Source organism: Corticium candelabrum, chromosome 1 (genome assembly GCF_963422355.1).
Source record: "Corticium candelabrum chromosome 1, ooCorCand1.1, whole genome shotgun sequence".
Classification (NCBI taxonomy): domain Eukaryota; kingdom Metazoa; phylum Porifera; class Homoscleromorpha; order Homosclerophorida; family Plakinidae; genus Corticium; species Corticium candelabrum.
The window spans coordinates 16,012,194-16,037,501 of NC_085085.1; the positions used below are offsets into that span (position 1 = coordinate 16,012,194).

A 25,308-nucleotide genomic window follows, 5' to 3' on the forward strand; every position below is an offset into this window, starting at 1 on the left:
TAAAATTACTGTGAAGGATGCTTGACTACAATTGATTGTTTAATCAATACGTAAATAAGAAAGTATTCCTTGCAACAACATGATTGATATTACTTACAGAAGCCCTGTTTACAAGTTTTAACTACAACACTCAGCCATGCCTGATCAGTAGCCATGTCAGGAGAATAGATATAGGTGTTTGTTAAAGATCTTACTGTACACAGGCTGTGCCATCTTGAAAACAGGAGCACATTTTTTCATCTTGAGAAACAATTGCATGCTATGCTATTACTGTATATGTAAGGGTAATTTAGTAATACTTGAACTTGACGTGGATGTTAATACAGTACAACATGAAATGGCTGGTTATTGGTTGATGGTTTTTCTTTGTACTTTCTACGTTTGTACATTCAACTAAAATTGTGGACATACTGTGGACAGAATCTACACAAATGTGGAACTACACTATAGGTTAATAGCTAGATTAATGCAGGTATTAAAGCTGTACAAATGTGCTATGGTCACTTATAATCTGTTTACCTTTGGGTTTCAACAGCACTCCAGTTGGTCAATATGCTTGCAGGTTATGAATAGTTAAACGGCACTTAATACTGGTAGTCGCTCTCACGGGTGAGACCACTAACTTTGTATCTTATACGACAATAACATAAAGGCTACAGTTGACTACAGTAGTAGCCAAACACTGAATTCAGTTGACTATCAGTGCTACTGGTGTGTTAGCCTATAGTTTTTCATTCTTGGTGGACAGTTAGTTGTTGCTAATATGGTTGTTGATATTAGTTGGCCATACATCTGTTGAGGCAAGAGCTTGTGGTGGTGATATAGATGGTGATCAGAATTAGGCTTGTTTTTGTCATCTGACTACCATTGTTAATTTGTCATTTCAAGTCAGACTTAAGGGTTGCTGATTGGGGTCACAGGCTGGGTTGTTAGGCTTTAGTGCCAAGAACAACATATGCAGTATTGTCAAGGTGTTCTCGATGATTAGTGACAGTAATATATCCATGGGTTTTAAACTGAAATCGGAGAGAGCAACCAATAGTTTTGAGACTAGCATTTATTTACAGTTGGAGAGGTCACAGTTGAAAGGTATCTGTTAAGTGCAGAACAGTTTGAGAGCATATACATGTACAGTCATTATCATTTCCTTCCAGAAGATTATTTTGTAAAATGTAATGGTAGTTGTTTGGTTTAGAATACTTTTATACATACAGTTGCTAAGAAATGTAGAATGTATTTGACTAAAGCAGAATGTGGCTAAAGCCTGCTCCTCACTCTGGACATTGTAAATTGAACACCAGCTATCAGAATTTTGATTTCTACATTGCATAGATAACAGCCATGTATACAGTAATTGAATACTGTATAAGATGAAATATTGGCGGGGAATTTATTTGACGGATTGGTGGATTTTTCAGTGGCTGCCAGTATAAAATCCGTTATTAATTTGGCCATTGAGATATGGTGATGTGATGGTACATTACGCGGATGAGGCCACAGGATGGTAGGTAATCCCTGTTTTCCGTCTGTTGTGCCTGTGAATGAGGTCATGAGGTTACGGATGAAGCTGGACTGTCACTTTCACTTGTGTCCTGTTCTTAGCTCTGACACAGCATGCAGTTCTTCATCCGTGCAGTAGTTGGAGACCAGTAAGTTAGGGAAATGTGAGCCATGAACACAGCTGTCAATCACACACTTCTCCATAACCACTTATGGTAAGACACATCAGTTATCAAACAACGATGTCCAACCACCAAAATAAAATCCACCAACATGCTTTGTCCATCAATTTCTTAGCAAACCGCTAATATAAATTCCCGCCAATATTTCATCTTATACGGTATATGAACTGTACACTGTATAGGTTGTGGCAGGTAGAAAGTCAAATAAATGGTGGCCTACCCACTCACCAGCACAATGTTCATGGGCCTTCTTGGGAACTTTCAGGTAAAGAAGGCTATGTTTAAATCAGAAGTTTTCTAAGGTAGCAAAAGGGTGTCTTTTCCGACGTTTCTTTGGCATTGCTTTTATTCCACACTTTTGTTCATAACATAGTTTGAATACTCCAGCCAGAGTAAAGTTTGTATTAGTCTAGCCTAAAGATTATAATAAAATCAGCACACCTAAAATACTCTAATAATAGGTAGTCATATACTAAGTAACAGCTATGATAACATTCTTGTATATGAGTAATGTTCCTTGGTATGTGGTGTAATTTCTGTGATTAGAAGCCAGATGTAAGGCCACAACACACAGTTGCTTGAATGCTCACTCAAAAACTGAACCATAGTTCTACCAGTAGGTGCACAGTCTGCAGTTACAGCCATTGACATAGGGTACTTTGAACAGCTTCTTGCTGATGCGATCTTTGATACGGCAGCTGACAAAAATCTTTCGAATTGATGTGTTTCCAGTGGGCTTGCAACACACACAAGTTGAACTGATATCCAGTTGTCCTGTATGTTGTAACAGCACGGCTGTGTAACTAGTGCAGCGGCCATAACACATCTACGAATGATAACGTGTTCATCAGTCATGCATGTGCAGTTATCTTAAATGGCGACTATTTATCTACATGGACATGCACCAACCTTGGTTATAACTTGACGCAGGCATCGTCCATGTGTCAGAGTTACAACGTAGTGTGCGATAGAACACGCATTGTTGTCTGTAATTCCAGGGTGAGTTATTCCCTTCGGTACATTTGTGTCCACATTGTACTTAGCTTGTATAACTTTTCGAGGTTGAGGAGTGGATGATTGTGAACCGATGGGCTTTTCAAGAGAACGATCTAAATTTGAAAGAGATGGTTTGATTGGGCTATCTGTGCTTAAACTTGTGTTTCCATGTTCTTGGGCATCCATAACAGTCTCCAAGGTAGTAGACTTGTTCACATGAAAACTGTGCCCAGTTGTTATGGTTGGAATAGCACAACACATGAGAGGCAGAAGCAAGCAGCTTGCACAACTAAGGACAATCATCACAGACTGGCATACACTTTTAATCAGTATGTCACTGATGGAAGTCAAATGACAAATGACTTGACGTTCGATTTTACGTACATCTTATATCCCAGATAGAGAGTTCAATGTCTTGATCAGGCACAGGCGTCTATATTAGGACACCGGCTTTCACAGTGATCATATCTATTCAAATTCTAAAAATGCATGCATGGTAGTGACATGTGGCTGTCCACGAAGATCTGCGGTTGATGCAGAGGCCACTAGCTATAGGTATAGGTAATAGCTGTATGTTACTGCATGATTTGTGAAACGCCATTGGCAAACTAGTGTCCTTGATTTTTGTTATACCACTAGCGATCTCAAAGCCTTCCAGCTATGCTACTGGTGAGGAAACCTCTAATGTGTAAGTAAAGCGTGTATTGATTGCTGCATGCATTATCAATTATTGAAGTCAAACCATATATTAAAGGTAGCCAAGATTGATCTCTGCTTTCAACTGGATTGGCTGATTATTGAAAGTTAAACCACTTTTTGCTGCGTAACAGTTATAAACATTGTCATGATTGACTCCAGACCTATAAAGACTGTGTGCCAAACGATAAAGACTATAAACATATAGACAATGGGGATCGATCTAATAAAGATATAACAGAAACGATGATCATTAAAGCAAAGCGTACTAACTGCACTATACATGTTTCATTGGCATCAAAGAGTCACTATAGTATAATTTCTACTCCTACCATTTTGCTAGTAGAATATTGTGCCAACAGTAACTGTCTACACAGCAGGTTACGAGTTTGACAGTACATTGTTGATCCGTGGTCTGCCATGCAGATTGTTGGTTTGTGATATCAGTCATTAGAATTAAAAAATTGACAATTACCATTGCTGGATGATGAGAGCCCAAAGTTTAGGGCAAGCAGAGCTTTGATCATTTTACAACTGCATACAAGAAAGATATCTAAATATAGCTTAAACATATGCTCCCTAATTGATGTACGTACATGTTTATTGCTTTTCGGAAAGTATGGAAACAGCCGCCAGTACACAGCACTTGAATCAGTTGTGCCCTAGGGGGCTGCGTGTTGATATTATGTCTTTTAGATTTTAACTCCTGTTGTGCGTGGGTTTTATCAAACCTTTATGAGTGATCGAGTAGCTGCATTCCCATAATGTCAACACAACACATTTGTAGGTTCTCAAGATTATGGCATGATGCAGTCTTATATAATTATGTATGGTTACAATATGGATTGTGTACATCTGTCATGTTTGTGCATTTCTGGACATGTTTGTCCATAGCTCTCTATCACAATATATGTACAGCAAACGGTCATAGACTACATGTGGTGCTGCTGTTCATAATCTTTAAGTAATTTGCAGCCTGGCCACCGCATAATTAAAAACGATGTAATTAATTTAACAAAATGCTGTTTAAGAATAAGTGATTGCTGTGCAAAAAAGCGAGCTGTGCAATTTAGTCGTTTGGATTTGGTTGAGTTTTGGTTTGATTTGTCACTGCCGTTCATAAGCTTAAGCAGACACTTGAATTCAAGAGTAGTTTGTGCATAGATATAGCTAGGTCTGCATGTGTTCACTTGATGTAAAAATAGGGTAAGGAATGGACTCAAACTATCATACACCAGTTTTCTTCTGAGAAATTGATTATTAATTGGGATTCAACCAATGCACAAACACTTTTTCAAAAGTACAGAAATATTATTTATTAGAGATAAATTTACAGATTAAGATATGAGTTGTAGCTATAGGTATATAGATTCACATTAATTAAACATAGCCAATTTCTGAACATTATACAACAGATAATTAGAGATACAACACTGACTGCAACTGCTACTGGGTGAGTCATGACAGGTCAGAGGTTTGGGAAGTTAAGCTGTAACTGTCTGGGAGACCTCTGCATTGCATTGCATTACAAAGAGGTGCACAGACACACAGTACACACACACACACACACACACACACACACACACACACACACACACACACACACACACACACACACACACACACACACACACACACACAGCACACACACACACACAGCACACACCCACACAGACGCACGCGCGCGCGCGCACACACACACACACACACACACACACACACACACACACACACACACAGCATACACGCACGCACGCGTGCGCACACACACACACACACACACACACACACGAGATAAAAATATATTTGTTAAAAAAGGTGTATATATATATAGCAATATATACACGTCTTAATTAATTAGTCTCGCGTTGCCAGCCCCTCCTCTTTTCACACAACACACTCACGCACGCACACACAGCGTGACTTATCCGGGAGCTGCTTAATGTCATACACAAAGCCCGTATGTGTGCAACATGGCGGAGCCTGCAGATTTGGTTGAAAACGAAGCCGAGTTGTCTGGCTCTGATGCTAGCAGTGATAGCAACGATGAAGAGCCTGAAGAAACAGAGGCCGACCGCGCATTTGTCGTAGACGGTCCCGTCGAAGAGCCTGACGAATCGAGCGATTCGTCAGACGGCAGTGCGAGTTCGAACGATAACGAAAAAGACGCCACAAGTGCTCCAAAGAAGAAGAGAAGACGAGAAGGTACGCTGTTTATTTATGCCATGTTGACATTGTCTACTGTTGAGGTTCGTTTGCTGCAGATGAGGACCTCGATGAGGAAGACCTGTCACTGGTCGAGGAATTTCTTGGAAGGAAAATAAAGCGGGTAAGACTGCTACATATACGTGCATTTAGTAATTAGCAATCACAGGCGCGCAGCCATTGCGTTGATTCGCGTCTGACTGAAGGGTTCGAGAAACGTGCAGTAGACTCGCTGGAGTGTTAATTAAAGGAGAACTCTCACCCAAATCAACTATCTCTCAGATGAAAGCTGTCACTTCATGACACAACCCTTTGCAACCGTTTACTGCAGAAGTTTACCGTAACGAAGATATAGAGCATTGAAATTACCTGCGTATGCGTACCTCTGATTGTTGGTTAGCAAGGAAGACCGATATCTGTGCACATTTCAAGGTAAAGATTGTGGGACATATGGTGTCAAGTTGTGATTTATTAACTAAAGCAAACTGGGACCCAAAAGTTATCACGCAAGTATTGACTGTGGCAATAGAACCTCAGAAGGAGATCCTTCTTGGATTAGCTCATAGATCACGTCTCGCTGAATTTTGGGTGCGTTAGGAGCACTTGGTATGGGTAAACCTAAAGTAGTTGCTTTGAAAGAGTAAGACTTTGTGTACATACGGGGAATCGTCGGCACAACTCGTTGCTGATTCTCTGCTTCTGTCGCTGTCTGGATCGTAGGTTTCCTGCAGGAAGATACCAGTCCTTGTATCTTTCTTTCAACAAGTTTTAGTATTTGGTGAGAGTTCTCCTTTAAAAGGTGCCCGCTCACGATTCACCACGCAGACTTGAAATCGTGCCTTTATGCACACATTTATCCATTTATCAGTTTGAGATAGCTTGCTGTTGAACAACAAAGCGATTCCTCGATCTTTTCCTTGTTGCACGTGACCCAAACATGGGTGGAGCGCAGAGTGCACACAGCGTGATGGCATCCGGACAGACATTGACCATGTATGATGTTGTAGATTAGCTTATCAGTGTACCAACGCATACATCTGACTTGCAGTTGAATTCCGTAGAAGAAACACCGCTACCGGCGCATCGTCTGTTGCTACGGGTATAGGCTAGTCCTCAATTGTAGCCAGCCAGCTCTTGTAGCTACCATGTAAAGATATATGTTCGATCTGCGTTGCCGGCGGCGTCCGGCACCTCTCCATGGCTTATTTCATGCTGCGAGTTTCAGATGCCATTACGTGATGCTCTGTGCTCCACCCATTTCCGGGTCACGTGCAACTAGAAGACGATTGAGAAAGCACTTTGTTGTTCAACAGCAAGCTATCTCAAGATTGTAAATGGTAAATGTGTGGATAAAGAACCTAACACACTTGTCATTAGCTTTCCTGAAATGTCAAGTACGAGGAGCAAAACTGCCATGACGGACAAGAATGCGATTCGCCTTTTTCTTTGTACTAGGAATAAAGACTATGTCATAGAACGTGGTGCACCCTAAGATGTTCACTTGTTCTTCTTCGTTATGACACAACTTGAAATCGTGGCACGTTTTCAAGTTTGCATGAGTGTGCCTGCACGTGCACGGTGAATCGTGAGCGGGCACCTTTAAAGGGGAACTTGCATGCAAAAACAAATTGCTTTTAAAAATAGCCTTGGCTACGAGAAGTTCAACAGTACCCTAGTCGCCATCCAAAGCGACTCCGTAAAAGAGAAATCTTATTTCAAATGCTTCCAGACGACAATGCGCGTGAGGTATGACGTCACTGGAGGTCGACCATTCACCTTCACTGTGAGGTAGGTGTAGTTTTGTAGCAATAAGAGGAAAACGCTGGAGGCATTTGTTATGACTTCTCATACTCGTTGGTCTGGAACTCTAAGGAAACACTTCATCAACTTCCATTTGAGATATGTAAAGTTCATTAATATGCCGTTAACTTGTAGAGTTTGTTATAAACGTGCCGGGAACAGAGAAACAAGTCTGTTTAGATGTCCATTCGATTGAGCATGGTTGAGAGAGTGGATTCTGCATTTGAGGCTAAAAGGGAGGTAGTCGGACCACATTCCAGAGTAAGCGTAGATTATTTTCAGTCGGATTGCTTTGAGAGAGATTTTAGAGCAGAGCTATTGGGCGGGTTAGGGTTAGGGTTATGACAGATGTAAGAGAGTTGTAGTTTCCTACCTGTTCCAGTCTTTTTACAGCACTGCACGTCAAAGTGGAAGTTGAGGCGATGTATCCTCAAGGTTCCAGACCTATGCGCATGAGAAGTCATAACGAATGCCTCCAGCGTTGTCCTCTCATCGCTACGAAGCTGCACCTACCTCACAGTAATGGTGAATGTTCAAGTGTTGTCTCCAATCAAGTGATTTTGATGTAGATAGTCGCGTTGCACTAATCGAGATTTTTCCAATACAAAACGATTCAGGTCGACCTCCAGTAACGTCATACCTCGCACACCTTCTTTGTCTGGGAGCATTCGAAACGTGATTTCTCCTTTACGAAGTCGCTTTAGGTAGCGACTAGATACCGTTGAAGTTCTTGAAAGCAAGGCTATTTTCAAGAGCAAATTGTTTTTGCGTGCGAGTTCCCCTTTAATGTAGGAAGCTATAGGTTTGGATGACACAGTGGTGGAGAGTGAGTCGCTGTAGAATACACTAACTGAGATGACAGCCATGTAGTAGTAAAACAGAACTAAAACAGAGTATTGATCATCTTTACTAAATGGTGATTTACACTGCATTTTCCATTGTTGCCGCCATGGTTATTTTTGTGTTTAGCAGTTATAGACTGGTTTTGTGTAATGTTATTCTTTAGAAGAAGAAATTTAGTCGTGTAAAGATAGTTGCCTCAGATGAAGAAGATGAAGTGACAAGAACGAATCAGAGTGAGACAGTCCACGATAGAGAGACTATTGCCAGTCATCTATTTGATGATGAAGGATCTGACCAGGTAAAGTTTCTTGTTTTTGTTTTTGCATCTTTCTGTTTCTCTGTCTGTTTGTGTGGGGGTCTGGATATTTTGTTGTGGCGTTATTCAGTGTAAGGATGACAGAGCGTAGTGTAAGTTAATAAGTATAATATTTACAGTCAAACTATTGCACGTATTTGGTGCAACTTTGTTTAGCAAGTTTGAAGATAGAGTCATTATTGCCACTTGCCAATTGCCTTCACGAGTGTGCATGTACGCATACTGTGGAACCGATTTCACCATGACAGATTTCTTGATTTGTCTGTCTGTCTGTCTGTCTGTCTGTCTGTCTGTCTGTCAGTCAGTCAGTCAGTTTCATTTATTGAAATACAAACTCTACGTTACATTTCTAACACTATATGCAAACAAAGCTACTGAGTTCAGCTTTAGTTTACTGCAAGCTACTTTGTTCTCATCTGCTTCTCCAGGGAAGACACGAGTCAGCTTGTAGAGGATGACTTTAACGTTACATCGTTGTAAGATTATTGAAAATTTTTCCTCCAAAACCTCTAAAGTCAGATTCATTTGTCTAGCTTTCAATGTCTCTTGATCTTCTGGCTAGTTTGTTTAAATAGTTAGTAGCTTCTGATCCCCAAGTTCTGTCTGTCTGGCTGTCTGTGTAGCAAGGAAAATGGTCATGCTGCCGCAACAAGAGAAGAAAAGAATGAAAAATATTCAGAAGAGCTTGTTCCAGGAGGATATGTATCAAGGTGTGTTCCTCTTGTGATAGAACATTTTGGGAGGTGGGGCACAAAGGCACAGTATTTTTTGCAGCATTTTTTTGTCACAACAGTCAGCAAATCCAGAAGCCAATTTTAGTGCTTCCATGTTCATGTCGTATTGTAGAAAAAGATTTTCTACAATTCTGCAAAGATGCAATGCCAAAGTTATCCTTAGAAAACTTTCAAAACTGTCACCTAATCATGGTGATCTAGATAGATTATTTGATTTTGACATTCAAAGTCAAGTCCATTAGTTAATAACTTTGTTGTTTGCAAGGACTGATTTGTATTTTAAAAAATCCTAGTATATGTACCAGTAGAATCTGTATGAGAATAAATTATCTGTCTGTCTGTCTGTCTGTCTCAATACATATATTTTCCATTTAAATCAAACGTTTACATCATGAGCAACCTAACACAACAAGACCATTACGATCTTGAAGCATATAAAATTACACTGCGCAAACTACATTCGATGTTCTAATCTCGCTATGCTAATGAGTTTGTTTGAGATGCCTTTTGCATTGCAACGCTGTAGAGTCACTGAAATAATTGATCGCCACTTGATCTTAAAATCAGTCTCATTTCGTCTTCCTTTTTCATCCCTTGCACTCTTTGCCAGCTTGTTCAAATATCTAACTGCTTGTTCGCCCCAACTGCCAAAATGTACGAAACAAGAGGAATGACCGATTGGGCAGGACTCTTCTGGCAGCAGCTCAGAATTATATTTTGCCTCTTTCTTCTCCTCCTGTTTCATTGCTGCTACTGTCTGTCTGTCTGTCTGTCTGTCTGTGTCTGTTTGTGTCAAATTCAGTTATTACATCAAGATTCTAGCAATTTACTTTCTATCCACAAGTGTATTCTATTGTTTGTTTCTGCTTGTTTGGCTGGCTGGCTGGCTGGCTGGCTGGTCTATTAGTTTGTTTGTTTGTTTGTCTTTCTATCTGTCAGTTTGTCTTTGTCAATAATATGGCTATTTGCTAAAGCAATAAGGTGCTCTCTAACAATCAGTAAATGAAAACACCACATGCCAAGTGTACATATATAACATTCCCCACTGTAAGTTAAGGGTTCTGGTCTTAGTTGTGCTAATGCTTACATAACTAAGTACTTTACTTGATTTGCATTGTCCTGTCTGTCTTGTTGGTTGTCTGCTTCAGAAGTTTGTCAAGTTGATACCAGCAGCAGGTATCGTGCAACCAGGAGACAAGGGTTGACAGTAATCACACTATATTGTGTATTTGATGATGTAAATTTGCCAGGTATTTATAGAGACGTATTCAATTTCCTGGCGACTAATAGTACTGCGACTAAGTGTACTGGTCATCAAGTGTACTGGCGACTAAAGTTCCGTGACTACATGTCTCGTGACTAAATTTTGGCGACTAACTGTCTTGCACCGGGCACTGTCAGTTGTAAGTGCAACAGTTAGTAATTAAAGAAGCCCAAATGTAAGGAACAACTAGATGCACATAGTTATCAGTAAAGGCTTTAACTGTTACTATGTATGTATCAGTTGACTACCTAGTCCTGGTAGGCTTTAACATGTATGTATGATGGATGGACTACACTTCATTCTGTGTTGTTGTTGTTTGATGGCAGTGGCATAATGTCATGTGTTTGTTTTTCGTTTTTCAGTTTGTGTGTAGTTTTCAATCTTTCTAGGGTGAAGAGGCTGCTTCTCTGAACAAAACTGCTGGTTCTGGTGACACATTTGGTGCTTTACCATCATCATCAGAAGAGGAAGACGGCAAGTTCAAACTAACTAGTGAATAATGTAAAACAATTTAAGGAGATTGAAGCTAATTAATAGGCATGCTATCTACGTTGGTCATCGGAGTTAGAACAGGAGTACTTTCATGAAGAAGTGAATGATCATTATGTGTAGATGTTGATGATTTTATTGTGGATGAAGAAGGTCGTCCAGTTAGGCAACGGAAGAAGAGAACACACAAGACTTACTCATCAGCGTACGCCATTGCTTATGTATATTTAGCTGCTGTTATAATTAATATGCTTCTTAACTTAGGCAATTACAAGAAGCTCAGGACATATTTGGCGTTGATTTAGCGCAGTTTGCTGATGATTTGGAGGAAGAAGGAGATGAAGATGAAGAGGAAGAGGAAGAGGAGGATGAGGAAGATGAAGAGGTAGGATGAGAATTTCAGTAATTGCAAGATACATGTACTTGCAATGTGTGACTTAGTATTCAAGTGATGAGGAAGGGAGGCCACGTGTGGCTCAAAAGAAAGGAAAAAAGCGGAGACAGGGAGCAGCAAATGTCTATGATGTAAGGGCAGTTGTTAATCTCGACTAATTTGCCAGTATACAGCACTATGCGTTAAGTGTAACTAAAGCTACACCCTGCGTTTACTTTAGTATTCAGGTTAGGCTTGAAGTGTTATAGTAGTTGGTATAAGTGAATGTAGTGAGCTAATGATATATAATGGTTGTCAAATGCATTCTGTTTGTACGTACATTGTGACATCATTGTATAGCTCTTTGAGCCAAGTGAACTAGAAAGACGTCACTTTACAGATCGTGATGATGAGATCAGAGCTAAGGATGTTCCGGAAAGATTTCAGGTTAGACAGATTAATTTAATGGCTAAGCATAATTTTAAAATAATTACATTATTTGCAGCTTCGTAGTCATCCTGTTGAGCCGTCAGATGAAGAGAACAATGAGCTGAGGTTTGAATCAGAATGGATTTACAGGCATGCATTTAGTGAACCACCCATATCTGATCAAGTTAGTCATGTGTTTACTGTTCTGCTGAAATTTTGGCTTTAGTGACTAACGTATTATGTCTTTCAGCGTAAACCCGGTGAGATCAGTTCCATTTACGGTGGCAGTCTTTTCAAGTCACCCAGTACTATACCAAAGATTAGAGATGCTCTGAACTTTATGCGAAATGAGTTGTGTGAGGTGTGTTATGAGTGTGCAACCGCCATAGTCAAGTCTAAATCTGGCATCATGAATATGAATGTCTTGTATTGAGATTTTGAGTGATTGAGAGGTATCTAAGTTATCTATCTAATGGCGCAGCACTATAATTTATTAATGAGAATTCCTAAGAGCATTAGTGCTGCAGGTGCAACTGTTGTGGAATTCTGCTATTGTTTATAATATGAGTATGAAAACATGACCTTTTCTGCATATGCTTATCTGTTGGATATCTTGTTGCTTGGGGGCATTTGAGAAGATACCTATTTGGAGCAAAGTGCGAGTTTACGATCCAGTTGTCATTTTCTGCTTTGTGCGCATTGACTTCATCAACCTGAATGTTCTAAGTAGGTCACATGCTGCTTATGATGCCAAATTAAACTCACATTGTGTGATGAGCGCTAGCCTTTGTTGTCAGATAGGCATGGTTTAGTAAATTATAGCAGTGGAGTTGCTGTTTGGAAAAGGATCCAAACTGCCAGCGCTCCTTTTTTCATCAGCAGACATTGACCACTGCAATCAACTAGTAACATCCTTAGAAGGTATAAAGCTTTGAGAAGTTTGGAGAGCTAAGACATTTTGTTCTTAGCAGTTGATTTAAAGTACGTGGTCCAATCAGGGAACAAAGTCACAAACAGTAATGTATTACTGTTGTAGCTGTGCACTGGTTGCACTTTGTTGCTGAATAATTCAGTCTTTAGTGTTATTGTTTGTTTAGGTGCCATTTATTGCCAACTACAGAAAGGAGTATGTGGAGCCAGAGTTGAGTGTTGAGGATCTATGGAAAATATGGCAGTGGGATGAACGGGTTAGCACTTAATTGTGTTGTGGGAAACGGTGACACAGTGACAGACACATGTGCACACACACACACACACACACACGGTTAGTGAAATGTGTTTACTGACGTGAAGACTGGTGTATACGAAAGTACATGCTTTAGTTTGCAATTTAAGATTTATACTTGTTTGCTACTTATGGCAGTTACTTGTATTTTTGATTGCCAAGTGTCATTAGCCTTGCATAGTTGTTATTAGATTTTTGGACGGCAATGTTTGGCAGTTGTGTATTAATTTTTGTTTTTACACTTTGTGTTGCAGTGGTGCAAGTTTCAAGTGAGGAAGAAAAACATGAGCAGGCTGTTTTTAGCTGTGCAGCAATATCAACGAAACCTTATGGCTAATCCTGATTATCTCTTGCCTGAGGGACAACGCCTGCTGTCTGACAGAGATTTATACAGGTGCTACTATTATATAGTCTTTGAGAATGAGTTGCACATTTAAAGGGTGCTTGTGCTATATTTCTGCTGACGAAGATGAGTTGTTGGCAACTGACATATCAGAACTTGACTGAAATATTGTATATTTTACTAAGATGAGCTGATAACGTTTTCTTGTTCCTTTCTAGGATTGACAATGTACAGTCACTTGAAGAACTCAAAGATGTTTATGAGCATTTCTCTCTTCATTTTGGCAATGAACTAGCAGAGATGCGTAAATCACAGAGTCATGATGACGGGTCTTCATCTCAGTTGTCAAGGACAAAGAATCTAAAAGTTTCTCACAAAGATTTCTATACTGTCTGTTGGCAGGCAGGGTTGTTAGGGATGGCTGAGAAATTTGGTTTAACTGCTGAACAGTTTGGAGAAAATTTAAGAGACAATTACCAGAGACATGAAACAGAGCAATATCCGAATGAACCAGAAGATGTGGCTGAAGATTACATTTGCCAGTAAGACATTTATGAATTTACTGTTCTTTGTTGTTTAATTAGAGACACTGTATGAGCTTTTCTGTGTGGCATAAGATCTCTTTGCTTTCTCCTTTCACTTTTATGGTTGTCCAATTTCATTTGATTGTTTGTCTGGTTGTTGCTTTATCCACATGAGATTGTCTGCCATGTATTTATGTTATTGTCTGGTACATGTGTTCTTGTCAACTCTGTCTTTGTTAGTCTTGCTTGTTCTCTGTAGTAAGTGAATGCACAGCGGTCTAGCACATGCATGGGTTAAGAAACATAGTTAGTTGTTATTAACATGCTGATAGTGACCATTGATGGGATTAACACTATTTCTTGTTACTATATGCAGTTGATTCTTATAGCAATGCACCTGTAAAGTGAAGGTGCACATGCAAGGCATTCAGCAAGAGGTGTTGTTGCAAATATGACACAATAGACTCAATGCCAGTTCAGATCGTTTTGCTATCTTTACTGTTTCATACTTGAAGACAGCTTTTGGTAGATGATTACATGTCGAAGATGGAATATAGCAGCTATTATATCATATACTTGATCACATTCAGTCTTAGGTTGGTTGCTATAGAGTGCAATAATAAGACCAAGGGCCAAATGAGTGGCCGTTGGTCACATGAAGAGGCAACCATGCACAGGCAAATTATATAACATTGGAGTTGTGTGTTTTAGCTACATTTTGTGTGTGGACTTCCTATTTACTGTACTTTGTTTGACATTTGTTGAACAGGAAATTTTCAAACATTGACAGTGTTGTGAAAGGAGTAGTCTACACAGTGGCTATTCAGTTGTCCAGAGAGCCACTCATTCGTCAGACTGTGAGACAAACGTACTCAGAGAGAGCCAAGGTGTCTGTCAAGCCAACGAAGAGGGGCAAGAAGGTAGCTTGGTGATTGCTAGTGTGACTACTGGATATTGCTATGTTCATGTTTTGAAAGGAAATTGACGAATGGCATGAGTGTAGTTCATTCAAATATTTGAAAAACAAGCCAGTCAAGACCTTGAGAGGGGATCAGTTCTTAAGAATGTCACAGGTATTTACATCATTGTTTAACAAAGTAAAGACATGAATATCTGTTTCTAAGATACACACTTATTGTTTTTATTGTCTTAAAGAGCATGTATTGCAGTAAAGTAGCTTGAGAGACACTAGAGCTAAGGCCATTCAATAATTTTCAACAGTTTCATGAGTGCACAAAACGCCCGCTTTTTGCCTTATCCCCTTCTTACCCCCCCAAAAATGTGTTAATTATTACAGATAGCATGTTCCACTATGGGAGCACTGAGCGCCAACAGGGTCTCATTTATAACACAGCAATGTCTATATCTTCTGCTTTGTCAGACGGTCTAGTTTGAGCTAGATTACGGCGGCCTATTAACAGACTTGTATTTATAAACATGTACCCTGTACTAGATTCAGACTCGCTATCGTTCTGCCTGATTTAATTCTTCCATCCGGGCAGCCTGCTCATCATTAAGAGCATATAGTCTCGCATAGCCAGACTCTATCGCGATGTCATACTTCCTGCCCAGAAGTATGACGTGGCGGCATGGTGGGGTATGGCTATGCAAGGCTAAACAGCATCAGCACGGTTCTGTTGATCATAAACAAACACACACATTGATGAAGTTCTGATACAGATGTGATGGATTCTTGTGTACGACAGATTTCATATCAGCACAAAATGGACAAGACTGTGGAAATGCTACATGTGCTTCATAGGCAAATAGTCCCACTTATCTGTTTCTGAATCGGTTATGACAGTTCAAACCATGGAGTACAAGTTTTAAAGCCCATCTCTTTGCACTGCACTAATTGTACACCAGAAGAAACCAGCGAGAGCTTTGACAAACTAGTCAGCCATACTAGGTGGACATCAACATTTTTAAAAGCGTACACTGACCTGTACCCGTTCCCCTTACACACGTTTTTCATGCTTTTGAAAAATGTTGAAGATTTTGAATGGCCCCTAAGGAACAAATTGGCCAACAAAGAACAGTTTTTTGTCTTTGTTGTTTGCAGCTTTAGCTGTTTAGGTGAACACATACCAGATACTGTTGTTAGAAGATTTTACCTAACACTGAGATTTGGTCAACATACAATTATATGCTGTAAATACACACTATTATGTGTACTGCCTTAACGTTCACTTTAGAATGTTAATCGAGTCAGTTTACATAAGATAATACGACAAACATTAGCTGTGAGTGTTTTACGTGACATATGTGCTTTTCATCTATTCGTTTGTCAGGTTTCTAAAAAGTAGTTAATTGACAAATTTTATCGCATACAAGATTTCAAGATGCGCCAGCACTGCTGAGATTGTTTGTAGCTCTTGTAACATCTACAATTAGAGAAGTGCTTTAGACATGCTGAGAATAGGAACGTAACTGATTTTTGTATCTTGTAGGCAGAACAAGATGGTTTATTAAAGATTTCTATTAGCATTGATATGGACTCTCAATCCAGGTAGGTCACTGGAACTGCATGTGAAGTTTAGTAGCTGATTTTTTGTCTATTAAACAGTTTGGTGTATGGAACATATTTGGATGAGATCAAACAGCTTTTTTACCGGGTAAGGTGTGTGTGTGTGTGTGTGTGTGTGTGTGTGTGTGTGTGTGTGTGTGTGTGTGTGTGTGTGTGTGTGTGTGTGTGTGTGTGTGTGTGTGTGTGTGTGTGTGTGTGTGGTGCGATAGCTCAGTTGGTTAGAGAGTCATCCTATGGAGTGATTACATCCAGGACCTTGCAGGGTTGCAGGTTCAAGTCACAGTGATGGCGAGCTATGGCATAATTTCCTTGGGCAAGAAACTTACACACAATTGCCTCTCTCAACTTAGGAATATAAATGAATACCTGGTCTTTGACTGGGGTGGCAAAGGCCTCTGACTGCGACAAAGTCCATCAGCCACTGGGGTTCGGGTGGGACTTGGGTGCCCATACCACAGTTGGCGTCGCAGTCGGTGCTCCTGCGAGCACCTTGCCAGGCTCCAGGAGATTGCTTAGCATGGTCCATAGCTCCTGCTTAGTGCACAGGAACCCAGCCATCTGGCTGGGGGCATTACCGTGTAACGGCAGCTCCTTATCCATTTGCCATTTGCCATTGTGTGTGTGTGTGTGTGTGTGTGTGTGTGTGTGTGTGTGTGTGTGTGTGTGTGTGTGTGTGTGTGTGTGTGTGTGTGCACGTGCACACGCGTGCATGTATGTGTGTATATGCACATTAGCTCACGCCTATGTGCTTATATGCATGTGTGCACGGTTTGATTGCTTGCACAACTGCTTTCCTGCATTCATGTATGGGAAGATTGCAAAATTTCTTACATAGATCTCAGGAAGTGTTATGTCATTTACCGGTAATGAGACATGCAGTTGGATATGTATCTAAAGTTAGTTAGTCTTTCCTATCGTTCTAATCGTATTTCTAGGATGAATTTAGTCTTTTGGTTGAAAAATGGAATGATTTACGTGTTCAAGCAGTTGAAATGGCCGTTGTCAAGTTTCTTTACCCAGTTATGGAAAAAGAACTTAGACGGAAGTTGCTGCAAGAAGCACAAGATTACATAATACAAGTACATGCTCTTGATTATTTCATTGAACTTGTTCTAAAACACGGCTGTTTTAGCAATGTGCTATGAAGCTACAGCAGTGGATCTCTGTGGCTTCGTACCAACCTGAACAGCAACTTGATGAGGATGAGTTTGATGGCAGTGGAACAAAGACACGTGGTCTTCGTGTTCTGACATGTACATTTGAAGAAGACAGGTACATAGGACAGTACTGGTTAATAACAAACCAATTGTTAGAATGTACTGTGTGTGTACACGTGCATGCAGATGTGTTTGCATAGTTGCCTGTATCTGTGTATTTTGTGAATGTGATGAATGGCATGGAAAGTCTAAACAAATGCAGTTGTTGAAGTCAAAGCCCTGTACAGGGTCTACTGTATTGGTGTGACCATCTTGATGGTATATAAATGTGTGGCAAAAGCTTACGTAGTGCAATATTTATCGTCAACTCTGAGAAATAATAATCATGATCAGCTGGTGGCCATAAGTTATATGTTTCAATGACACTTTGAATTCGCTTTGACATTTTGGATTTAAAGTGACACAGCATACTAAGATGGGAGAATCAACTGATATGCTCGTTTGAAGAGTCTGTCACAATAATTCTGCAGAGCAATTTGAAGATGGATCTGTGTAGTTATTGCAGCCAAGGACAGAAGGGGAAGGCTGTATAGTTAGCTACACATGTGGTGCATGTAGGCATGTTTGAGGTCTTATAGACAATAATAGATTTAGTTTTAGAGAGAGAAGTGTTGTGATGCCAGCAAATCTGCACTTATCGGAAATATGCAGGACTTCTATTTCTTTGGTGCAAACAGCAGTCTGACAGTTGAATTGATGCTGATTTTGTCTTATTACATACTGCTGTATACGTGCGCACATGTGTGTATGTGATTATTGCTATTGTTGTTTACTTTCGTTTATTGTGGTGTGGTGTGGTGTGTAGAGATACACCTGTGGTGTGTGCTGTGTTGAATGGCAATGGTCAATTGATGGAATCTCTTCGGATGTCTAACATTCGGATTCGGCCAAATAGTTTGAGAAAAGATGCAAAGAAACTACGAGTATGAAGCTTAGTGGTGCTAATGAAGTCTGTTTGTTACACCATTCCTTATCATTAGGATGATGACTTAGAGCAGTTACGAGAGTTCATTTTGAAAATGAGGCCTTATGTTGTTGCTGTTGCTGCTCAGAACAGAGATGCTTTGTTCTTGATTGATGACATTAGACAATGTTTAATACATTTGGAGCAGGAACATCAACTACCAACCATTTCGGTTGAGCTGGTGGATGGTGAAGTAGCACGGATATATCAGTCATCTCAAAGGGCTAAGGTAAATAAATAGTAATAAAAGTGAAATTGGGATTAATATTAACTACCGGTGACATCCTTATTTAAGGAGTGCTAGCACTCCAGATAAGGATTTTCCAACTTGGAAATCAGATTTATGAAAGGGGCAATAGACATGTTGCTTCTTGCAAGTGTGTTGACGCTTTTGTCTTTGTCTATGGCTGTCTTCAAAGGCTTATCTGTTTGTTTTTTGTTTGTCTGTCTGTCTGTCTGTCTGTCTGTCTGTCAATGGTAGTATATTTTCAAACATGAACTATGGTACAATAGCAAATAAAGGCTAATTACGAGTCCATACAGATTTCAAGTTCTATAAGATTATAAGGACATAAAGTCCTTGTTTATGCTAGAATGCTATTTATGTCAGATGCCTTCTTTTGGAACACACGAGCATTGCACTGCTGCAGTTTGATGGCAATTCTGTCTGTCTGTCTGTTTGTCTGTTTACATGTCCATCTGTGTGCTTGTTTGGAATGGTTATGGGTACAGTCTTGCATAGCCAAACCCTTCCTTGCAACGTCAAAGTTTCCCGCCGGTCTGGCTACGCGAGACTAGGTTATGGGTACATACGAAGCAAATAGAATGAACTAAGATGTCAAACTTGTGGCAATTAGAAACAGAAGTTTGTATTAGTCTTAGTTGTCGAAGGTTTAAGTGTTGTTTGTTGTAACAGGAAGAGTTTCCAGATCAAAGCTTATTGCTAAGACAAGCTGTGTCACTGGGTCGTCGGCTTCAAGATCCTCTACTTGAATTTGCTGGACTGTGCAATGATGATAAGGAACTTCTGTGTCTTAGACTCCATCCTTTGCAGGTGGACATGTTGTTCTATTAGCATCAATTGTATGAGATTATTAATTTAGAGACATTATATGTAGGGTTTGGTCTCTCAGGAACATTTAATTACTCAACTACAAATGCGACTGATTGATCAAGTCAATGATGTTGGTGTAGATGTGAATAGGGCTTTGGAGTTTGTACACTATGAACAAGTTGTACAGTTTGTCTGCGGTTTAGGCCCAAGAAAGGCAGCAGCATTGCTGAGGGTATGTAAATGAGAACTGAACTGACAAGCAGATGAATCAAGCGCATAGACAGACATGTAGAGATAAGTAGACAAACACATAGGTTAATACGATATGTATGAAGATAGGCTGACAGATAGGCTGACAGGTAGATTGATAAATTAACAAACAGAATAAGGACAAATTAAGGATAGACTGGCAGGTGCAATACCGTATTCGCCCGTAATAATGCCCTGGGCGTATAGAAAAGAAGACTTTTTTCTGGGCGTATACTAGGGCATGGACATTATTTTGGTCCTAGGCATATACATGGTCACAAAATGCTGTCGTTTGGCCAGTCATCATTTAAATACTTGAAGACAGAAATACCATGAATGCTTGCAATTATCCATTTGCAAGATCAAAGGTACTGGTATCCATACAGCATCAACATACGCAGAAACTGAACACTATACACACGTGGTTGGCCTGAAGCCCGTCAAGAGCATCAGGGTCGGTAATTGCAACGAAGACATGAGTCTAGCAGTAAGCACTTTCATTTAACACTGACACCAGCTCATTAAACGCACACAGACGGAGACGAATGTTCTGTGGACCCCATTTTGTTTTGTCTGTGCATGCGTATCCTTAGCTTATACTTGGGCATGGGCGTTTTTCGGGCTGAAAGTTCTGACCTGTCGCACATGGGCGTGTATACGGGCATGGGCGTTATTTCAGTATGGGTGTTATTACGGGCGAATATGGTACTCAACTACTCTGAGAGCATAACTATTTGTGCAGACACTGAGGCAGAAGAGATCTTTGTTGGAGAACAGATCACAGCTGGTCACAATATGTGAAATGGGACCACATGTTCTTGTCAACTGTGCTGCATTTGTCAAAATTGATTCGTTAGCGTTTTCTGATAAGTAAGTGATATGCCCATGTGATTTTATCATTTGGTTAATGTAGGTTATTTAGTGCATCTGATTATACGGAAGTGCTTGATGGGTCTCGTATCCATCCAGAAGCATACGAATGGGCCAGAAAAATGGCAATTGATGCTTTGGAATATGATGAGGTACATGATTTATAGTCTCTAATCATCTTTTTGTAGATGATTGGCAATGTACTTATAGAGTGCTGAAGATGCTCCCCGAGAGTCAATAGAGGAAATTCTGGAGAGCCCAGACAAACTGAAAGATCTTGATTTGGATGCATTTGCTGAGGAACTTGCAAGACAGGTCAGTAGCATAATTTGGTGCTAGAACTTGGAAGATATCAGAAGCAAGTCAATTTGATTTTTATTTTGTAATGATAAGTTTCTGGCTAGGTTCACAGTAAGGTCTAAGGAAGGCTAAACTATGGTTTATACTAGTAGATCATGTACTTTGAACAATCTAGAAGGTTAGCTAATCATGGTTATTAGGCTGGTTTGCTAGGCCTGGTGTGAACATAGTTTGTCCTGGTATTCTGCCTTTAAGGGGTCCTTCAAAATTATCAACATTTTCATGAGTGTACAAAGTGCACACTCTTTCAATATCTCTTTTCCTCCCCAAAGCATACACAATAATGTTGACTCGCAAACCATATTGAGAAGACATAACGATATTTAGCTAGACCATAGTATCATAATAGATGTTCACATAGAAGGTTGACGTTATAATGGGCACATGCATAAGCTTGATTAATGAAACACTCATTATACTACTGAGGAGTTGGTCAGTCTCACTGAAAGACAACACCTGCTGAGGAAACCAAGATAATGTCCTGAATGTTTACTATCAATGGTAATCAGTTCTTCCATTCCAGTTGATGCTTTGTAATGGTGTCAAATGGAAGTTTCTGTCATTGACATGGATGAAGAGGATACGTTGGGATAGACGCAACTGGGCGTATTATAATCCACTGATGTCATTTCTGCTAGTAGAACAAATTTGTAATACACCTTGTGGGCCACTACATTTGCAAGTCTCATATGCTCTGGTGAGTAACTAGCCTCGTGACCCCAGTCTTGCTGCATTTGCAGCTTTCCGGGTATTCAATCCTCAGCGCATCGATGACGAGGCTAGTGAGTAAAACAGCACGTGAACACCACTTGACATGTTGCAGCTATGAAACAGAGAAATTAGGTGGTGGAGAGTAGCACTCTTCAGCCATGTGCGACCGATCAACATATCATAAAGCATGCAGAGGTCTGTACACCCTTCCCGTAGTGTGTGCTTTGTATGCTCATGAAACTGTTGATGATTTTGAGCGACTCCTAAAGCTGTAGATAGAATTCAGACAAATTAGTGTATGGTTAGGTGGGAGGGAAGACAGCCAGAAACAGAGAAAGTTAAGGAATTTGTTGATGCTAATGAACTTAAGACTTCTTTGCTGACCCATTGATAAATGTATGTGCTATTACCTGAACACAAATCATAAGGCAACATAAGCCATTACACGTGTGCTTGTTGGGTTTTTGAATAGTGTGCTTTATGCCAGGATTATATGTCTAGTGTCAGTTGGCAAAATTGCTGGGATATAATTTTTTATTGAACTGTCTTTGTTTCCTGGACAGAAATGTGGCAATAGGCAAACTACTCTTTATGACATTCGTGATGAACTGTTTGGTCTCTACCGTGAGCGTCGTAAACCATACAGACCCCTCACACTGGATGAACGATTTCGTTTGATGACTGGAGAAACAGGAGAAACTCTCCAAATTGGCAAGCTGATAGTGTGCACTGTGTCTGGTATTGTGAGGAAGAAACTTACAGGGGAAGTGCTGGACAATGCAAACTTGATTGTCCGAAGTGAACGGACCAACTTGTATCAATGCCCTTTCTGTATGGTTGATGAATTCCAGGATTTGAGTGCAGTTAGGAAGTTTAATACTATTTATTTGAATTATTGTGTCACATAGTTTGTGTTAAAAGGTGTGGAGCCATCTTGATGATCGCAGTTGTCCTGGTCAGGCCATTGGGGTTAGAACGAGATTAGACAATGGCATCACTGGATTTATTGCTCTAAAGAATTTAAGTGATCGTCCTGTTCGTAATCCTGAAGAACGAGTGAAGGCAGGATTTACTAATTTACTATGATAATGAGTTAAGTAAGCAATTTGATCATTTGGTTGGCATAGGAGGGAATGTCTGTTCACTGTCGAATCCTTCGCCTAAATATGGAAAAGTTCCAAGTTGATCTGACATCACGATCTCAAGATTTGGCTGATAAAGATGGCAGTTTTGGGTAAGGTTTTTTTACATTTCTCAGATTATTTGTATCTGACACACTAGTCTCAGACCATCTACTGGTACCTGAATGATCCAGGTGTTAGAGCAACAGGTACAAGTAACATAGTGATAGTGACATACCAGTGCAAGTTTGGCTCAAGGCTATTCAACATCAAGTTAAGTGGTGTGTGTTTGTTGGCTTTGTTGTCTAGCTCTCCCAAAGATGCGTTCTTTGACAATGATGCTGCAATGAAAGATGCTGATCAAGAAAAGAAGTTGAGGGAAAAGCCAAAGAGAAGTTAGCTTGTCCCCTAAAATATTTGATGGTGTTGATTGAATAGTATTGGTTTTTTGTGGGTATGTAGCTTATGTGAAACGGGTGATTGCTCATCCTGCCTTTCAAAATGTATCATTTGAGCAAGCCATTCAATTGCTGGCTAACATGGATTTGGGCGAGTGTGTTATTAGGCCAAGTTCAAAAGTGTGAAGTCTGAACTTTTATGGGTATGAATGTCTTATTATTATTGGCTCATTTCAGGGTGACGATCACTTGACTATAACATGGAAGGTTGATGAAAATCTCTATCAACACATCGATGTAACTGAACTAGGGAAAGAGAATGCTTTCAGCTTAGGAAGAACGTTACGAATTGGATCTGAAGTAATAGTGATAGACAGGTGGACGGGTGTAGGGAGAAGACGGGTGGAAAGACAGACAGAGAATGACACACACAGACATATGGTGGCTGGACAAATAAGCAAATGGATGGAACAGTGGACAGATGATTGAACAAATAGTCAGTCAGATAGAAAGAACTGTAAATTGTGATTATTGTAATGTAACTCCAGTAATTAACTCTTTTCACCTCAGGAATATGAAGATTTAGATGAGATCATTGCTCGTCACATTCAGCCCATGGCTTCCTTGGCTCGTGACCTGTTTAATCACAGATATTACCGAAATGCAGATGGTGGTAGCAAGACAACTCTTGATAAACTTCTGTCAATGGAAAAGAAACGTTGTCCCTCAAGGATACCCTACTTTTTCAGTGCTTCACAGGAATATCCAGGGCGATTCTTGATTTCTTACATGCCAAGGACTAAGTCAAGGCATGAGTTTGTGTCTGTAACTCCTGATGGCTATCGGTTTCGAGGACAGGTGCATATGTCTGTTAACACATTGATTCAATGGTTTAAAGAACATTTCAGAGATCCTCCCCCAGCAGTACTGGCTGCAAATAGAGGTGCTACAACAGGAGGAAATAGTAGTACTTTGTACAGTGCTGGATACCAGAGTACAGGCCAGGTATCTGTCCTTCTTATGTCCACATTATGTGTCTGTCTGTGTATGTGTCTGTCATCTTGTTTACATATTGGTGTGTCTGATCGTTTTCTGTTGCAAATCAATTTATATAGTATTCCAAAAGTATTGTGGGGTTACTTGTTTAGTAGCAGGTGAAGCCAAGAAGTTTATTTGCAGCTGAGTTGTTGAATTGTATGGGCATTATGAAGATTATCTTGCTAATAGCAGTAACACCTCACGTTCCTGTCCCATCCATGTGTAAGACAGCTGAATCTGGATGTCAATGTTTGCAGTTCACATCAAGCAGCTTGTTCCACCACACTTCATTTCAGATCGTCAGTTTGCTATAGTCAACAAGTTTGTGCCAGTTAGGAAATGAAGAATTTGTACCTAAATACTAAGGTTGGCTGTTTTGCTAATTGTCTTGAGTTTATTCAGACCAAAGCAAGGTGGTTTGATGACAGTGATATTGCCACATCAAAAGCAGTAGATTGACTTGTACACAGTGGCTGAATATGATCCAAATCTTTTCTGAAACTTTCTGATTTCCTGAAGCTCTACTGTCACTACAATATTTTTGTGTTATTTAGCCATTTTCGAATACGCCAATTGGAGGAGGGTGGGTTGATCGTCCTGCTTTCTCACAGTTCCTGAGGCACTAACGTCAAGTTCATCTGTCAAACTTTGAGCTGCTACAGTTGTTAGAAATCTTTGATTAAATAGTGGTGTTTGGGATAACCATTCTCAGTCTCTCTGTATATGTATGTGCTAGGTCAAGACGCAGTTTAAAGGCTCTGTTATTGCATATCTTGGTTGTACATCACAGCATCTTCCTGTTTTAATACTGCTACACTGTATACATTGTCCACGCACGCATGTGCTTGTACACCCCTTGAAGATATTGTTACTCATTTCC

At 40.1% G+C, this 25,308-nt stretch overlaps 1 protein-coding gene across 1 annotated transcript; it reads left to right on the forward strand.

The window, feature by feature from the left end:
• The first annotated feature begins 5,337 nt into the window (after positions 1-5,337).
• Positions 5,338-25,234, forward strand: LOC134177444 (transcription elongation factor SPT6-like). The gene is made up of 34 exons (XM_062644227.1): positions 5,338-5,579; positions 5,639-5,703; positions 8,386-8,520; positions 10,926-11,010; positions 11,149-11,230; positions 11,290-11,410; positions 11,467-11,550; positions 11,759-11,845; positions 11,904-12,011; positions 12,078-12,188; positions 12,925-13,014; positions 13,307-13,446; positions 13,614-13,937; positions 14,689-14,839; positions 14,897-14,992; positions 16,370-16,428; positions 16,486-16,534; positions 17,382-17,525; positions 17,579-17,718; positions 18,469-18,586; positions 18,644-18,856; positions 19,544-19,681; positions 19,746-19,913; positions 20,673-20,800; positions 20,853-20,952; positions 21,011-21,115; positions 22,435-22,734; positions 22,793-22,933; positions 22,999-23,105; positions 23,302-23,387; positions 23,455-23,570; positions 23,628-23,750; positions 23,961-24,395; positions 24,983-25,234. The coding sequence occupies exons 1-34, from the start codon at positions 5,348-5,350 to the stop codon at positions 25,052-25,054; spliced, it is 4,653 nt and encodes a 1,550-aa protein (XP_062500211.1). The 5' UTR covers positions 5,338-5,347; the 3' UTR covers positions 25,055-25,234.
• Positions 25,235-25,308: the final 74 nt, after the last annotated feature.